Source organism: Culex pipiens, chromosome 3, assembly GCF_016801865.2.
Source record: "Culex pipiens pallens isolate TS chromosome 3, TS_CPP_V2, whole genome shotgun sequence".
Lineage (NCBI taxonomy): Eukaryota > Metazoa > Arthropoda > Insecta > Diptera > Culicidae > Culex > Culex pipiens.
In genome coordinates this window covers 78,783,640-78,803,307 of record NC_068939.1, presented here as the reverse complement: position 1 = coordinate 78,803,307, position 19,668 = coordinate 78,783,640, and the positions used below count along the sequence as shown (strand labels likewise).

Genomic DNA, 19,668 nt, shown 5'->3' with positions numbered 1-19,668 from the left:
TAAAATAAGGATAAACAAAAATAAAATCATAAAACAATCAGGTTTCCGCAGGGGCTAACCTCACTCTCCCTTAACGAAATCTAAAATTCTCCTTTGCTTCTGCAACCAGCACAACACGTTGGTTGCGAATCGTGGGGTTCCAAATCCACAATTCGAATTTCATGGTCGTCATCTTTGTCACGCTGCACTGGTGGTCTACTCGTTAAAGTTTTAGCTAAACTCCCATTTACCTTAGTCCGCACACCGACCGGCAAAGGTGATAGAACTTTTCCAAAGGCGGTTGTGGTGGAAGTGAAACCCGTTTTTCGTGTTTGGCCGCGGCAAACACAAATTTGGGTCCCCAGGTTACAAGTTCACTCGCCGGACATGTGCAAATTCACAGCGGAGAGATCATGTTGACTTTCCATTTTAAGGCAATTTCTGCTCGGATTCGTGATCCATGGCCGGTGAGCACGTTCAGAGATATCGTTCTAACATTGAGTGATGTCGTCCGTTGGTCAGTGCACCCCCCGCTGTGTTGAGTTTAAAGTTGAGTTCAGGCTGGCTATGCTTGGCAGAGTTTAGATCACGGTCAACGACTTTTCATATAGAAAAGGCTTGAGTTTACGTGCGTGAAAAGCTGTTTTCCTAATTATTTCAATGTTCACTTGTTTATAAGTGGTTGCCTGCTGTATTCTCGAGATCTTGCATCGACTACTCGATGTTTTTTCATTCTCTATTATTCTAGAGTAGTGTAGAGCAGTAAAAAATAAAAATGCTTAAATCAAAAATCATATGAGATTGCCCGAAAGGGTGCTCAAAATTTCAGCCCATTAGGTTGAAAACTGGCTTGCCTTGAGCAGGAACAAGTTTTAATGGGAATTAACCCGTAAAACTTGAGCATTGCTCTGTACCAGTCAACCGCCAATAAATGATGATTTTTGCATACCATGGGGTCTGGGGAACCTCTGAAGGGTGCAAGATGATCCGAGACCTCTGGTCTACCAAACGCTGTTTTTAGAGACTTTAAAAAATAAGTATTTAAAAAAATCTGTAAAACTTAAATCTACGAAGTAGTCCATTTATCCAATTAAAAGGTCAAACGCGAGTGTGTAAACACAAAAACGTGTTCGGTTATGTACGGCACTGAGAATATCAGTACGGAAAGAAGAACAGTTGTTTTTGGGGAAAGAGCATACAAGCGTGAAAATCGTAGTTGCTGAGAGCAGATCGTTTGATGTTTTAAAAACACCGTTAAAATTTTTAGTATTTTATACATGAGTGGAACCAATTTACTATTCGCCAAAAGTGGGAAGTATTGTATTGCGCATTTTGCACTTTACAAGAGTCTTGCGCAATTAAATTGAAAGGCACAACAATCGATTGTTAGATGTTTGTTATGCTAGAATGAAAATTCGGTTGCGGCGGAATATTTAAGGATCTGAATTCAGCCATTCTTAAAAAAAGAGTGAAGATACCAATGAGATTGGAATTCTCTAATTAATTTTAGTAGTATTTTACACAATACCAAACTTCGCGTCCCATGCTGCAAATCATAAAATTATTAGGATTCGATTTCTTGTAAAAACAAAATGTGAGTGCTCATACTAAAAATATTTTAAAACATGCTGTAGTATGAGCTTTCAACGTCAAAGAAGATTATCTTTAAATTAGTTTATTTTATAATAATATTTTGATAACAAAAAGGTTTCCGTTACACACTTAAGGAACTATTACACTACGGCAAACAAACAATCAAACTCGCACTTTTTGACAGTTTGCCTGCTTTGTTTGTTTGCCCGAATTTGTTTGTATTTTGCTACAAACAAGTTTGCGAATCTGGCAAACTGTCAAGCATGAAAAAGTGCGAGTTTGTTTGTTTGCGATAGTGTAATGGCTCCTTTATATTTTTTTTACCGAATTCGGTAGTTGAAAAAATCGGCAAAGATCGGTAAACCATCTGTCAAAATGAACATAACTGGAGTTTTTTTTTTTAAAAAGGTCCAATAAACCAAATTTTCAGTTTTTTTTTTTGGGTATTTTTTAATACCGCTGGCTCAAGGCGATTTCAAAAACACCCAAAAAGCAAAAACTGAAAATTTGGTTTACTGGACCTTTTCAAAATAAAAAACTTCAGAAAACTTTACCGAAAATGGGTAGTAAGATAAACAATAATGAACTTCCTTCCCGAATTTCGGTAAAATTTTACCAAATTCGATAATTTTATGTTTACCAAACTCTTCAACAGTAGAAAAATCGGCAAAGTTTACCGAAATCAGTTGGTTTAAAAATTTAAAATTTTTATAAATCGAGTATTCTAAAATTTAATGAAACTTCATAATTTCTGAGCTATTTTTTCCAAAAATCCAGAGTAATCGAAGCAGGGGTCAAGGATGTACTGTGATAACAATTTACCAAAGAGTTTATGTAAGTAATACCTTTATTAACATAAAGTTTGTAAGTTTAGAAATAACAATGTTGATAAAATCAATAAACCTTACTCCAAAACATTTTACAAAAAAGATAATCTGTTTCACATCGTTCTCTGCGTTTGTATATATTTTCACAAAAAAGTGTAACATCAATCGCGTGGTACAAAATATCACCAAAAAAAAGCCACAATAAATGTTCGCTTGGAATGTCCCTCCCCGTGCGTATCCCCTCGTTGCCTCCGACGATCTAGTCGACCTCCAGCTTCCGGAAGCTGCCAATCATGCCGGCGTCGAGATCGGCCCGGCACGAATCCGTCGCGTACGGGGACGACTTGAGGACTTCGATGTGCATCTCGTCCATGGCCAGCAGCTGGGCGCGCTTCCTTCGGCAACGCTCCTTGAACTCGGCCACCATATCGGCCAGCGGTCCGGCGGTGCCGCCGAGCTCGTTCGGCAGGATGCTCTTGTCCATTTTGGACGCGTAGTCCTTGGAGGTGCGATAGAACTGCGAAATGAGATACGGAGATTAAAAGGGTGATTAATGCAAATAATAGTTAATATTTAAAAATATACTCGATCATTTTACTTACACTAACACGCTTCTGCATCTTCGGTCTGAGCAACGAGATGCAGAACTCGGCAAACGACGCCATCGTCGAGGGCAGCCCAATGAAGTCGATCGACTTGAGCCGCATCGGCAGCGCATTCTGTATGCACTCGGCGACCCGCTTGATGTCAATGATGGACCACATGCCCAGCAGCTTCATCGTGATTTCCCGTTCATCGGTCACCTTCCGGTAGCCGCAAATTTGTGACTGCTCGTCATCGGCCAGCACCTCCTGGACCATAAAATGCGTCCGCGCCAGCAGCGATGAGTTGACCTTGTCCAGATCCAGGTTTCCCGCTACGGACAGCACGATCTGATAGCCGTTGGAGTCCCGCTTCGGGAGTGGCACAATGTAACCCCCGTCAATGATGGCCTCAATCTCGGGATCTTCGATGTCGCACTTGCTGAACATGTGCGCCGCCGTCTGCCGGATGGTCAGGTACTTTTCCAGCATTTCGCATGCCTGTGGAACCGAAAACTTCTTCGTCCGGAGGAACCGCAGCAGGAACAGCGGATCGGTGCGGCACCGCTTGATGTGGGCCGATTTGGCGATCCAATCGCGCATTTGGGCCAGCGACTGCTCGCGTACGTTCTCATCCTCGCGCAGTTCCGACTTGGCCGTCTTCTTGAGCTTGTCGGTCAGCGTCCAGCGGTACGGGACGTAGCTGGATGGATGTTTGCAGTTGCTGTGCACGACGGTATCGACGTCCATTTTTGCTGTGCGGAGTCGCTGTCTGAAATGAGATAAAAAATGAACGTGTTAGATTCAAATCAATTTTAGAAAATTAACGTTAGATTGAACGATATCATTTAAAAATCAAAGCGTGGTGATTTACTGCCTAAAACAAATATCATCAGTTTAACAAACAAAATATCTGGTATGATCTGGTATACGTTTCTAAACAGATGAGCGTGGGAAAGAAATGTATACATTTGACCGTGAACCTGGAGAGTTTTGTACCGTAATGCAGTAATGTTTACAAGCATATCATTCAATTGGAAAGAAGAGTGACGTTATCTTGCGGGAAGGGATCTAGTAAAATGTGCGAACATGGTTCGATTTATATTAGTATCTGTATCATTCGATACCTGATATTGAATTGTAATAATCCATGGAATATGAATTGTTGGAGAAAATTACATTTACCCGATAAATCAGCATCGATTTTATTGCAGATCAATGTTTAGGATAAAAACACACGATCTGTACTGAGCTTTAATCTCACGTAATATATAATTATATTGATTGGTTGCAAAAAGGCATCCGGTGTTGAAATTTAAATAGACTAAGCCCTTTAATTGTTAGACTTCCAGTGAATTTTTTGTCGAATACTTTGAAGCAATTTGACCAATCTAGGTTGTCCATAATGGAATATGTCACAGCATGAGCGACCCTAAAATTAAAAAATCAACAAAAAAATATATGGCAACAAATTTAACTGGAGACATTTTTGCCTTCCTCACTTCAATGAGGAAAGGCTATAAAATCACTCGAAAAATGAACTTCTTTATTCGACCTCATAGAATCACTTTCACGTATACTTATCGACTCAGAATCAAATTCTGAACAAATGTCTGTGCGTGTATCTGGATGTGAGTCCGTGCACCAAAAAAATATGCGCTCGATTATCTCTGGATTGGCTGAATCGATTTGGACTGTTTAGGGTCCCACAAGACCCTAGTTAACATTATGAAGTTCAGAAAAGTATTTTATAAGTTATGCTAAAAAAACGATTTTAGCTAAACATCGGAAGATTGTACAAAGGGTGGTTTTTGTAAGAATATGCGTCATGCTATACATTTTTAGAAAGACCTTTCCAACGCATTCAACACATTGAAGATCTGACAACCCTATCAAAAGTTATGAGCACTTTAGCGTTATTTATACACTTTTTTGGTGCCGGATCTCAAATATTTGGATGAAAAAGATGTCTGGATTTATCATGCGTTGGATAGGTAATCAAAAGACCTTTCCAATGAGCCCAAAAGATTGAAGATCTGACAACCCTATCATGAGTTATAAGTTCTTTAGTGTTACACTTTTTTGAGGCCGGATCACAAAAAGCAAAGCAATTCACTTTAACGACCCCCAGGTCTTTTGTGGTTTCTGTTGCAAGTTTCTGCTCATTTCTAGGCGTCCGAAGGTTTTGTGTGGTGAGTCACCCAAGAACTTTTTTACGCAAATGGACCGACGTTTTACTTCCCCATCCGATAGAAAGCCAGGAGGATACGGCGGGAATCGAACCCGCGCCCCAAAGCGACTTAGGGATCGGCAGCCAAAGCCGCTAACCACCGCGCCACGAGGCCGGATCACAGATATTTTGATAAAAATAAGTGTTATTTGTACACTTTTTTGAGGCTGTGTAGTGTATTCACTTTATGCAAGGCTAATACAAATTTTAATTAAAGTTTTCGCTACTCCCCCCCCTCCATTACAAATTTGGCTTGAAAAATTAGGGGGCAAAAAAACATGTTTTCAAAATAGTTCTAATTTTCATTGGAAATTTAAGTTAAATCAATTTCAAATGCATTCCCCTACGTTTTACATCATTTTTAGCATGTTGGGGTTATGTTAAAAATATTTTGAATTTTAATGAATTTTCGATGCGAAAACTTTGTTTTTGCTAACATTTTTGTTTTCGTCAGATCTTTTATTTTTTGAAAACTGATGGTTGTATATTAACTGCAATGCATTGCATAATGCATTTTCCAATGTTTTTTTTCATTGAACTGTTGAAATGGTTGATTGTTATTCCAATTATTATTTTTTTGACTCCCCCTCGACCTCGGCCAGAGCGAAGGGACACAAACTTTGAAAAATATTTACATCGGCCTAATTACAATTTCGAACAGAATGTCAAGATGCCGATTTTTGAAAATTTGGATCGCATTTAGTACAACTGTTAATTATTATCATTTTTTTAAAGCCACAAATCTGTGTCTGACACGGTTTGTTTGAAGGTTATTTTTATAAAACTTGAATGAACCTCGGCATTTCTTTCTGGAGCTTGTTGGAGGGACTTTCCTGAGTCAGGTAAACTATTTTTCAAAATATTGTATCGTTAAAAATTTATTTTATCTTATTTTTATACAATATATTTAATCTAAAATCATCAAAAGTATCAAATAAATCGCTGAAATTATTAAGTTTTATGTTGTTATTTTATCAAAACATCAATTTCGAGTTCCCTAACATGTCTTCAATTTTTATACATAATGTATACATCATGGAAAAATTTTCATCTTGGTCGTCAGTTTCGATAATAGCTGCAAATTAATTTTTTTCCTATTTTTTTTTCTTCAAGTTCATCTGAAAACATCAATTTCTTTCGTGTCTATCCAAACTGTTCACGTGGATTTGTTGCAAATTACATCCAGAATAAATTTGCAGAACAAACATGCCATAATATCAAATCTCTGAAAAGTTACAACAATTTTAATGTAGAGAAAGCTGCAAATTTTACAATTCTGTGATATTTATTCCCTTTTTGTCCTACTACTGCTAAAATTAATTTCAGGATGACAAATCAATAGTCCTGAGTTGCATTTTAATCTTATTTCATTTGTAGAAAAGAGACGCATTGACAACTTATTGAACATCTTTCAAAATTCTTGTAAGCGATTTGTAAACGAAAGGAGGCTAATTAGGCTTAAGAAAAATACGCATGAGTTCAGTTGAAACAGCGTTTGACAATATTTTTTTTAAAAAATACTCAAAATTGTCAACTTTTAACCACCCTGACGCAGCTGGAACCTCCCTAATGACCTAATAAAAATTATGTATTAAACTACTTTGGGTAGAGAATCCCGAAAATTTTAAGCCGATCCGAGCACTTTAGAGTTTAGCCATGCCGTTTGTGTAGGATATTATTGTATTGGAACACCGTAAATACAACATTTTATTCTACTTAAACAACAACACTTAAGTCGCTTACAAGAATGTTGTAAGACGTTTGGGTCTCATACATCGCTTTTGAAATGTTTATCAAAATCAAAATCAAATTATTCGCTCTACAGCATTGCCTTGGAGTTCTCGATTGCGAGATTCCTTCTCGAATCTAGGCGTCCAAAGGCTTGATTGTTGAGGCGCAATTGCTAATCTTTTTTTACACCTAAGCGTCCATCCACCCCGGGATTCGAACTGACGACCTTTGGATTGTTAGTCCAACTGCCTACCAGCGACTCCACCGAGGCAGGACCCAGGGAGACAACTCCTACACCTGGATTGAGCTAACGACCCTTTAGGTTAGACCGGGGCCAACATTTACTTCCCCGTCCGACGGAAGGCGTGGTCAGACAAATCTCGTCTCAAAAAATGCCACCGGGACCTTCTGGGATCGAACCCAAGCCGACTGGGTGAGAGGCAACCACGCTTATCCCTACACCACGGTTCCCGTTTTTTTAGCAGTTTAACAGTTACGTATAAAAGTGCGACTCATTGTTGGTTAGGTAATTGAAAGACCATTCCAACGAGTCCAAAACATTAAAGAGTTGGCCGAATCTCACTTTAATGTGTATGAACTACGTGCGAATCCGTCATTCGCCCCATCGTTGATTAGGTAGTCAAAAGACCTTTTCAACGATTCAGAAACCTTGAAGATCTGGCAATCCTGTCTCAAGTTATAACAACTCAAGTGATTTTTATGTATTTTTTTAAGGCAGGGTTTTACTTAAATGTGCCGTAAAACGGGGTGACTTTGATAGGTTTGAGATTTTTCCGCAAAATGATGTACTACTTAAAAACGACCGTGGAAGAGAAGTACTCAAAGTACCTCAAGAAGAACTTTTCATAACAAATTGAAAAGTTTAAAAAGTTAGTTAACTATTAATAAGAAAATGTTTATGAAAGGCATTATTCCAAACTTTTTAAAGTGTCATGATTTCTCAATGAACATGATTTTGAATCGGAAAATGGAATGCATTTTCGGATTTGTTGGAAAGTTTTCCACTAGGAGAAGATGAAATAATTTTGTAAACATTAAATAATATATGTTTTTAAAACATAATTCAAAAAAATCTCCAAATTTATAGGCAATTTCAGTTGAACATATTTCATATGAAATGTGAAAACTTGTGATTCATGCTTTGATTTCAGATTAAACGGCAATATAAATCGATAATTTTGAAAAATACTAGATTTAACAAATTTCAGGCAAAATTTCGACTTTTTAACAATTTTACCTAAAATTTTTATGAATTTTGCTAAAAAGCTTATAAACTTAGTTAACTAAACATAAACATCGATTTTATTTCTGAAAAACTATTTTAGCAACCTTAGTGATGGTACATTTAACGTAAAAGTAAATTTTGAACACCTTTTTTCTGATTTTAACAAGAAAAACTATGACTATCAAAGTCACCCTGGAATTTCAAATGAGAATTTTTAACGTAACTATTTTTCTAAACACTATAGAAAAAGATTTTTTTTTTCAGAAATAGTGCATGGACTTTGTGTGGCCTACCCCAGTACATGTTTTAAAAATAATAATCTTGAGAAAAACTCCAAAACTTCCAAAAATAAATTGAAATCCTATCAAAGTTACCCCGGTTTACGGTATGTGAACTATGTCCGAATCGTCCGACCCATCGCTGGTTTGGTAATTGAAAAATCTTTCCAATCTGTCTAAAATTTTTAATATTTACCAACTTTGTCTAAAGTAATGAGCAATTTTAATTTTTGATTAAATTCTTGTTTCTCAATATTTGTGTTTTCAGCGTTTTTTGAATCAAACTTTTTATTTTAGTATTTTTTCAAAAGCGATTTCCTGCAAAACCAAGCTTACGGATTAATAATATTTTTAAATAATAATTAACATTGAGTCAAATGTACAAGTTCATTAAGACCCAAGCAAAACTTTCCATAGACCGGCAAAGCTAACTTGAACTAGTTCTATGCTATCGTCAAGCTCATGTTTGCGTTCTTAACCGAACAAACTGGTACGGACCAGATTTTTTTTCCACAGTTTGTCATTCTCCAACGTACTTCGGGGGGAGCATTTTGTATACAAGATAACAAGATTGGATAATATTTTTGAACCAATTTCGTGCCGTCACTTGCAACTAGCAACAACCAAACGAAGAACTTTTTTGGTTAGTATTTTTAAATCGAAAGCTTAAACGTTCATTTGATGAGCGAGAGAGTTCAAAACACGAATCCAGTTTTGACCTTGGCACAAATGTGTACCAGTTAAAAGCCACTAACATCAAACACGGTGGATTGGAAATTTTCACTGCCAACAACTTTGCCGGATTTATCTGCCCACGCATTTCTACCAAACGGCTCAAGTTCAAAATCAATCTTTTGCTATAGCAAAGTATTGAATTTGGCAAACACGTGCCACGCTTGGCGCTCTCATCTGAGGGAGAGTCATACACGTGCAAAATCGTAAATTCTACGCCACATTGTCAATTCGTTCCACGTTGAGTAACGCACCATAAAGATTTTATATTTTCTCCATAAAAATAAGGAACGCCACACCCTGACAGTTGATGGTAATTGCGATTGAAATTCACTATTTTTGGCAACCCTGCCGCCGGAATTGTAAAGAAATAGCAAAAAGGTTTTACATTATTTATGAGCCACGTTCCACGTACACTGTCAGCGTGTTTGAAAAATTTGCTGATTGAGCTATCTTCATTCCAAATTTGACTCTTATTCTGAGCTTAGTGCTGACACGTAGTTCGACCTGGCATGCTGATTGGCGCGTAGAAAGCGCTATGGCGTCGCTAGTAAATCGCTGAACTTGCACCGAGAAATAGTACATTTCTGAATTAGGTTGAACAAATAAATAGATTTGCCGAGATTGATCGGAGTTCCATCGGGAAACAGTGGGCAGTTTGTAGTGCCGTGATGTAGTTGATGTACCTTCCAAATTAGCGACCATCTGGTGCCGGTCAGAATCGGGCAGTACGCCGTCGGTGATTGGTGGTGTTAACTGATTTGGAATGGTGATGGGTGGATGTGATTGAATTTTTGAAAGATAGAAGCTATTATTAGACTCTCGATCTAATATGGTCTTGGGAAAATTCCGTAAATGATGAACGTGATACGTGCAAACAACACTATGATAAGTGTTAATTAAGTTCTAACGATTTATCTATTTCTGGAGATATAATTTTTGGTTTGGTGGATTGATGCCAACAAATTTGAAAATATTTGCATATTTGCAACGGCCTGAAATTTGCGTTCATTCTGTACTGTGCAGTAGACCTGCAAACATATGTTTCCAGGCATTTGTCAAAGCTATGATCCCTGGTCATCTGAGAAACGATTCCATCAAATAAATTATGAAAAACTAATCTAAACCACCTATGTGGTTGATGCCTTCCTCACTTCTTCCTTAAAATTGATCTGGTAATATTTTTAATCTGAATTATAATTTAATTCTTTAGAAAGCCCGTCATAAATTAAACAGGGTTGCCAGATTCAGACTCTTTTGAAAGGTCTCTTGATTACCTTTCCAACAAAAGGTTGGTTGATGGATCCGGGAATGGTTTACAAAAAATAAGGGAGATCCGGCTTTAAACATAATAACTTAAATATAACTTAAGTGGTCATAACTTGAGACAGGGTTGCCAGATCTTCATTGTTTTGGACTCGTCTTCGATAACCTAACCAACGATGGGTCGGATGATAGATCCGGACACAGTTTACATACATTTAAGTGAGATTCGACCTTTAAAAAGTACATAAATATCACGTAAGTGGTCATAACTTAAGGCAGGGTTGCCAAATCTTCAATGTTTTGGACTCGTTAAAAGGTCTTTCGATTACATAACCAACGATGGGTCGGATGATAGAACCGGACACAGTGTACATACATTTAAGTGAGATTCGGCTGTTAAAAAGTACATAAATATCACTTAAGTGGTCATAACTTGAGACAGAGTTGCCAGGTGTTCAATGTTTGGACTTGTTGGAAAGGGTTTTCATTTACCTATCCAATGATGTGTAACATGACGGTATTTGAATCAATTTGTGGTCATTTATCTAACATCTGGATATATGCGAAAACACATTTTTATGCATAACTTTTGAACTACTTATCGAAACTTCAATTTGTATAAAACTCAATCTATATGACTCTAAACCAAGTCGAATGCAATCGGTTAGGGTCAAATCGGTTCAGTCAGTGCTGAGAAACATGAGCTAGTTTGTTGGTCACATACAAAGACTCCCTAGAGTTAAGATCTGTGAATCTACCGCCGTAAGAAGCGAGAGATCGCCGGGTTTTGACCCCGGAATATATCCGCATAGCTTCAGTGAGTATGGTAGACTACATTGCTGAGGTGTTGGGAAGTGTTTGGATGCCTGGGTCATCCAAGGGCTCCCTGGAGTTAAGATCTGTTGGTCTACCGCCGTAACAAGCAAGAGGTTGACAGTTTTTGACTAACAAGCATAACCGCATTGCATCAGTGAAATCGGAAGACTACTTTGATGGAATGTTCGGATGTTCTAGAAAATCCTTGTTACAGCCGTAGACCCCCTATCATAACTCCATGGAGTCCTTGGATGAATCAAGATAGTCCAAAACATTAACAAAGTAGTCTACCATACTCACTGAAGCTATGCGGGTATGTTCCGGGGTCAAAACCCGTCGACCTCTTGCTTGTTACGGCGGTAGACCAACAGATCTAAAATCTAGGGAGTCCTTGGATGACTCAGGACATCCAAACACATCCCAACACATCGGCAAAGTAGTCTACCATACTCACTGAAGCTATGCGGGTATATTCCGGGGTCAAAACCCGTCGACCTCTTGCTTGTTACGGCGGTAGATTCACAGATCTTAACTCTAGGGAGTCTTTGGATGACCCAGGACATCCAAACATATCCCAACACCTCAGCAAAGTAGTCTACCATACTCACTGAAGCTATGCGGGTATATTCTGGGGTCAAAACCCGTCGACCTCTTGCTTGTTACGGCGGTAGATCCACCGGTCTTAACTCCAAACAGTTCTTGGATGTCCCATATAATCCCAATAGGTTGTTACAACAATGCACTGTAGCCTACCACACTCACTGAAGCAGTCTGGGTAGTATCCGTAGTCAAAATCTTGAAGTTTCGACTTGTATTTTTGGTAAGCCTCTTGCTCAAAATTCCCGGAAGTTTCGGATGGACTAGAACATCCCAGATGTTGCAAAACTATGCATACATGTTTTAATAACATAAAAAAAACGAAGTTGACTTTATAGCTGTCGGCCACCATTGCTAGTACCAACCACTAGTGTCTTCCTTTTATCTACAAGGACTTCGCCGCTCTGGGCTCCTAAGTGTATGAAAGTATGGCACGGAGCGACGGCGCCGAATACCCATATTTACACAAAGAATTTTAGAGCGCCAGCCGCGGGATTCGAACCTGCGACCTCTGGATTGTGAGTCCAGTGCGCGGTCCGATTGATCCACACGGGCGGGACATAACCAAACAAAATACCATTGATACATTTTGAAAACTCTCCGAAATATTAGGAAATCCCGAAGTCATATTCTCGATTTAAGTCATGGACATTCTTTTTCTTAAGTCATGACTTAAAAAAAGTTGCGTAAATCGAGAATCGTTCATAAAAAGGTGACTTAAAAAAAGAATATGGTGTAATAGAATTTGCGTGAAAAACAGGGCATCCTCGTCAGACAAGAATTTTGGAAATATTTATGTAAAATGCTTGTAAAAGGAATAGGGATAATTTTCGGCAAAAGTCAAATTAAACAAAAATGTTCACCAAAAGCTGCTCTACTAGTTGGTATACTTGGATTTAGTAAATTTCAGGGAACACTCAAGATTATCCAGCATCATTCAGACACGACCGCTTAGTAGAAGTGATGGGAATAGGTATATTTCCCCTAGTGCAGTTTTGGAATTATTTAAAACAGATTACTTCATTTGTATCAAAATATTGTGTCGCATTCATAAGCTCGAATAATCAACCTTGAAGTCATGTTAAGCCCCAGAGAAATCATTGCTTTAATTTCTAGTTCAAGTCAACACATTCGGTAATCCACTTCGCTAACAACTTCTACCAACAACGCCACGAAGTCTCTTAATCCAACTGCAGCGGATGCAACACGCGTCACACGTCGCTCTCAAACCGTCAATTTGTGTCTGAGGCATGTCGGTTGCCGCCGGAGGGAAGGGGACTCTATAGATTCACGCATCACTGCTCGGCACTGCCGAAAAACGCAAATCGTCGGTTCCTCTGGTTGGCCTCGGACTCCACCTGTGGCTGGCAGGCTCGTTAACTAACTAGTATCAAACTCTAACTCAACACCACTCTCCAGATCGCGATTGGACCATCAGTTGGCACTTCCTTTCCCCCAAATATCGCCTTTTCCGAATCCGAAGGCTGCTGGCACCAGAAGTGGTAGGGTGGAGCGTTCAACAGTTGCCTACAGAGAAAACTGGATACTTATTGCTTCAATTTAGAACATTTAAATAAGTCTACTACTCTGCTAACAAAGCTAATTTGAGATTAAAAACAAACTTCAATATATTTTAAATTTTTTTATTTACAAAAAACTAGAAACTCTACCATAAACTCTTAGCATGACGTGTGGTACATGGTCAGCTCTTGATGTTGTTGTTTTAGTTTTAGCTTCTGCGCGACGAGAGCTTATTATGCAACACATCCATTCATTGGCTTGTCCAAGATCCAACTCACTTAAGCTTAGAAGTGGAGACTATCGCGTGTGTAAACTGTTCATGCACGACCGGCGATTTGCTGATCAGTTTTGGTTATTTTGTAACAACTGCAATATGAACAATGTGATGTCAACCATCTACCTTTTATAAAAATTTATTTATTTTAAGGGTAACTCTCTACCAACTCACATAAAATCGGAAAAAATTAACCCCAACCCATCTTCGATTTTCGTAAAACTTTGTCCGTACTTATTTTTTTATATTTCGAGACAGAGGGGCGGTACGATCCCTTAAATTTTTAAACATTCGAAAAAAGATGTGTATTCAATAATTTGCAGCCTTGTCATTTTATGGGGAATTTAATGTACTTTTCAAATCTGCAATAACCCTGAAGGGTATTTTTTCATCAAAAACAAAAAAATCATTTTAAAATTTCTTGTTTTTTTTCTAACTTTGCAAGGTAAGTTTTTAGACTGTAACATTGTTAAAGTTGTAGACAATTACAAAAATATGATTTGCATGCGTGATGGTTGCAAACAAACCCGTCATGTTTGTAACCATCACGAATTATCGCGATTTTACGATTTTTATATGAATAACTTACTTTTTTTTCTTTGTTTTGTTTTTTATGTCTATGGCGGGTGACCTTGAACGGCCATGGTCTACGACGACCAATTTTTTAAAACTCTTTTTTATGTTATGTTTTCCGTCTACAAATTCAAAATGGCTTTTTTATTTAAGTCAGAGGCTGGTGTGAGCACAGAGAAAACTAGACACTTAATTATATTTAAAATCTGTTTTCAGGGAATTAAAATATACATTTTCATCTATTATCAAAACAATTTTGAAGACATTTGATTGTTTCATTGCCAAAATGTAGCTATTTGAAGTTAGCAGTTTCGAAAATCGGGTGCCACGATATCTCAACCCTGCCTTGACCAAATCGGCTCAAAATTTTGGTGGAGATTATTTAAACCGGTCTTGTGTGCATGACGAAGGCCGATTTTCAAATTGTTTATTTAAAAAAAGACATAAATATTTTTGTGTTTTTCATATAAAAAATCGCCAGTTTTTGATTTTTGTATTTTTTTGAAAAGCAAAATTTCAAAATCGGGCACACGGAATAGTTCTTGAGAGTCTTCACCCCGATTTTTTCAACTCAGTTTAATCATGTAATATCTTCATGAAAGTTTCAGGAGTGATTGAAAATCATCATTTTAAAGGATTCAATAAATTTTCTGTAATACGAAATTTTGTGATTTTCTACATGTATGTAACCCCTTAATTGAATTTATGAAAAATCTCATTTCCTGAATCTTATAGTTATGAATTGTATTGAATTTTAATTAATGTTTTCTTAGCAAGCTTATTTTATACTTTTTTAAGCGTTATAATTATTTTTTACACTCAGCGCCAAACAAATCCGACCATGTTTTAGTGCTTACTTCCTTTCCATATGACATTCACCTTTTATTTTCATTCCCGCTTTCACTCCCCCCCCTTCCATAAAAAGAGCGGACGTAATGCGTGATCGGTTCCAAATTCCTATCCTGCGTTTGTTCGTTGCAGATTCCTGAGAGAACAGTAGAATCTTTGGTGAAAGATCGTGGGCGAAGATAAAAGAAGGAATGATAGAAAGGTAATGCCCTTACTAGAATTTCGAGACAAATAAAGAGAATTCATAAGCTACAGTGACGGGCGCTAAATTTGCTGATATTTTGGTGCAGGTATCATGAGATGATAGTTTTTTTCTATCCCTCATTTACAATACTGGTAGCAATTGCACTCTGCCATTGCTCAAAAATCATTGGGCTTCACAATATTTTTTCAGAAAATTCTACCCTCGCTTTTCGTTCAAGATATCTTGAAAACTTTTCTAGTAGGTTTTCAAGATTGTCGGAACAAGTTTTATTTATTGGTTTTATTAAGATTTTTAAGCATTCTTCTAGTGACTTAAATAAAGCCATGTTAAAACCAATTGTGCTAGTAGTGGCATGTTTCAAAACCGCTGGACTTTAGTTGTCAAAAGCAACATTTTAAACATGTAGCAGCAGCAGCGCAGTTGCAGGAGACATTTTGTTTGAATTTACAGATCATCAAATAAAAAATCCGTTACCATTATTGTTGTTATCTCTGTGAAAACCATATAAAACGAAAAGTGATTTGTTTGTGGTTAAAATTATTCTAGGAGCAGTCGAATCATGCCGTCCCTTGGATGTGATTTTTTTGAGTTATTTTTGCCTTCCTCACATCACTGAGGCAAGGCTATGAAATCACTCGAAAAATGAACTTTTTAAATACACCTTCTAGATATACATTTACGTATACCTATCGACTCAGAATGTGTGTGTGTAGACATGATTCTTTTTCCACACGATTATCTCCGAACTGGCTGAACCGATTTTGGCCGGATCCCGCTTTATTCTGTTCGTTTTGGGGTCCCCAAAGACCCTAGTAGGAATCGAGTAGGAATCTCGCAATCGAGAACGCCAAGGCAATGCTGTAGAGCGAATAATTTGATTTGAAAGACCCTATTAAATTTTATTCTGTTTAGTGAAGTACTTTTAAAGTTATGCCATGAAAAAGATTTTTTGTAGCTACAAAAAAGGGTGTTTTTTGCATAACCTCAAAGTTCGGGTCTTTTTGCTCACGCGCGAGAGTCGCGCAGCATGCATTTCGCCCGGTTGCCACATTGGTTAAGCAGTGTTTGCGTCTCTTCTGGAAAAAGTCTTTATTAATTATGTTGCTGAATACATCATTTTGTCTCGACAAAGATTTACACGAACTTTTTACTGAAATATACAACTCATAAGACATTGTTTACTTAGACTAGAGAGACAGCATGCAATTCCATCGTGCATCTAATGTTGGCATATCAGCACTTTGAAATTCAATTACAGCCCCCCCTTTGCTCCTTTATCTTGGAGAGTTGGTAAAAAATTAAAAATTGCTGTTCTGGTAAAAACAATAATTATAAAAAAAATGAAAAAATTATAAAAAAAACAAATTAAATTAAAAAAAATTAAAGAAAACTCTAAACATGAATGTGGGGAAGGCACCAACCACCTTAAGGTGGATCAAGTAACTTTTTTTTGTGAAATAAATCAATGTATTGTGCCACAAAAGGCCCTTGAATAGCCTTACGGTACGTTGAAAAGATCAGTGTTGCATGTAATAAAAAAATGCTAAATTCACCCAAATATTTTTTTATAACATTTCCTCCCTTGATTATGCAAAGATCTTTTCATAAACTCCAGATGAAAAGCTACATATCAAAATTGTTATCAGCGACCTCTTTTGGAATTTATTTAATAATCTCAAATTACAGCCACCTCCATACAGCCGATACTTTGGATAACATATTTCTAAACCAATTTTGGGGTCATATTTTAGCCCAACGACCTGAAATGTAAAATTGTGGCAAGGACTACGGCTAATATATGATATGGAAATCTGTAATCCAAAAGGGGTCTGCACTGTATGTGAGGAAATGAGTAATAATTGTTGAGAGATTTTTTTTTTCTAAATTTTTGATTATGCGTCAACATTAGGGTGCTCAGAATATGGAAATTTAGTTCAAAACTTCACTCAGAAAGCTGAACCATATTCCCTGGGTTTTTTGAAGATTCTATGCCTAATAAGAGCAAAATTGGTCAGCATTTTTGCATTTATACTCAAGAAGTAATGTTTTTGCGGAAAACCCGAAAAAGAGTACGAAGATACTTATTTTATACAATTTTATACGCAGATTGGGCTTTTCCATTCATACAATCGTCAAAGTGAGACGCATAGGAAATTCAATGCTCTACAATTTTGTTGAACAGACCAAAGCAGTACAGCTTGATCCTGAAAAGTTATCAATGATTAAAAAAAAAGTAATTTTTGTATGAAAATCCTTATATACTAGCTTCGGCCTGAGGTTTCTCTGGGTTAAAATTTACCGAAATCGCTCAGTTGCAATTACACATTGGCCCCCAAATCAAAACTAACTTTTAAAACAATCGATTCGTCCAAATTATTAGATGATTTTAATTAACTGACTTTTGTGACAACGATTATTACATCTACAGTAATTAATTGCTGACCTTGTACAATGAAGCTCCCAGAAGTTAGGAGTTCAATAACTGTGTTTTACTCATTAATCCATATGGAAGAACAGCGATCCAGTGATTAGCGTAAGTTGGGTCAAGTTTCACCGAGTGACCCACACTGGTCCAGCCTACTCAGCATGTCTTAGCATAAACTTAAGCGCACGCAGCATAGAGCTCAGAACGGCCACATTGCACTGCTGCAGTGACTGTTGGTAGATCTTACAACTAAAGCCACTAACTAAATACACACACGACACACAAACACACACGTGCTAGGCTAGGCTAGGTTCAAATGAGGTTGATTGAGGTAATCATGAACTGAATTGAAGTTTCTTAATTTACCGCCGTGCGTCGTCGTGCAGTCACCGAACCTTGGCGGAATTGATTTGCTGACCATTGCAGAGATCGACCAACAAAAAAGACGATAAAATAATAAACAGAAAGAAGTGGATCAGGCGTGTGTGTGATCGTTGATCGGATCGGATCACTTTTGCCACCATCAGCAGCAGCAACGGCAAGTGAAGTTGCACAGCAGTTGCAATAAAACAGATATTAATCATTTCGTTGCACACGTTGCAGTTTGGCACTGCGAGAGTTATCTAATCCACTTTCAGGTTGTTCAGGTGTTGGCTCAGGTAACTTCGGCTCGGTATGGTACCGGTCGTGGACGCCACCGCCATCAACGGGGCAAAAGGGCCAATAAAAGGGCATCAAGGGGGAGTACTTACCGAAAGTGGCCAAGTAGGAAATGCAGTCCGGTCCCGAGACCAGGTGGGTTGTGATGAATCAGCGTAGCAAAACAGAAATGCAGAGAGCACAAATTAGCGCGGTTTGCGGTTTCGACACTGGCACGAGACACGAGTCAACTTGGCGCAAACTCCGGTTTCAAACTTGCAACTCCACGATACTTCGAACTGACCGAACTCGATCTGCTGCTGCTGCTGGACGCTTCCGATCGTCTTGAGCTGCCGCGTCAGACTGAGCGGGCCGTGCGACGGCGACCACTAAACTTAGTTTGGATCTTCTAGGCGTGACTAGGGCCAGGGGTGGCGATTAGTAATTGACGAATTTGGCGGAAGTTTGAAAACAGTGGGGTCGTACGGTAGCTTAATGTACTTTGAAGGGTTTTAGGCACTTCCTATATCACTGCTGTTCGGAAGACACGCCGTTTGTTATGTTTATTTCAAAGTAATTTATGTCAATGATTTCTTTGTTTGGTTTCGTCAATCGAAAGGCTGTTGACCTTTTATTTTTTGATTTTCGATGTAATTGTGGTGCAATCTTACTAACTTTTTTTTTCAAGGGAATATAATATGTTATATTATGTAGATTGGCAACAACAAATGTTTTCCTAAGGTTGGTAACCCCTGCGTCACATGGACGCAGCGCATTGATTGCAGATTTAGTCGTAACGTTCTAGCTGATTTTAGCGCGGAACGCGTCGTTTTTCGTAGTTTCAGCCGTTGAGTCCCGTTGAGCGCGTGCTTGGGCCAGGACAAACAGTTTCGTGATCTGCGGTTTAGAGTTGGTCTTTGAATCTCGTACACTCGTACACGTGTTGTTAGCTTATACAGAGATGGCGAGTGTTGATTCTATTTTTTTTTTGTTTCCTCAGTTTCTGTGTGTGCCTATCGAGGGGGGAACTTAAGTCAACCATCATGGAGAAATGTGTTGATAAAGAGAACGTTGCTAGTTACAAGTTTGAGGTAGTTTGGTGTCATACGCGTTACAGCGTTTTATCAATATTTCTATATAGACGTTTCAAGTCACTTCCAAGCGACCACTTAACACTTCAAGAAGGAAATAAAATCATCTCTCTTGATTGATGTTTTGGTTTTCTTTGCAATTACGCAACATCTTTCTTGTTTCTTTGCTGCATTTCGCGCATGACGAGCTAAAGAGTTCCAAGTCGTGCCCGCGG

The 19,668-nt window shown here is 38.1% G+C and overlaps 1 protein-coding gene across 1 annotated transcript; it reads right to left on the bottom strand.

The window, feature by feature from the left end:
* Positions 1-2,401: 2,401 nt before the first annotated feature.
* LOC120424804 (clavesin-1-like) lies at positions 2,402-18,740 on the bottom strand. Its single transcript, XM_039589018.2, has 3 exons — positions 18,476-18,740; positions 3,002-3,752; positions 2,402-2,916 (listed from the first exon to the last, which is right to left on the bottom strand). Exons 2-3 carry the CDS (start codon positions 3,728-3,730, stop codon positions 2,659-2,661), a joined length of 987 nt encoding a protein of 328 aa, XP_039444952.1. The 5' UTR covers positions 3,731-3,752; positions 18,476-18,740; the 3' UTR covers positions 2,402-2,658.
* Between the last annotated feature and the right edge of the window lie 928 nt (positions 18,741-19,668).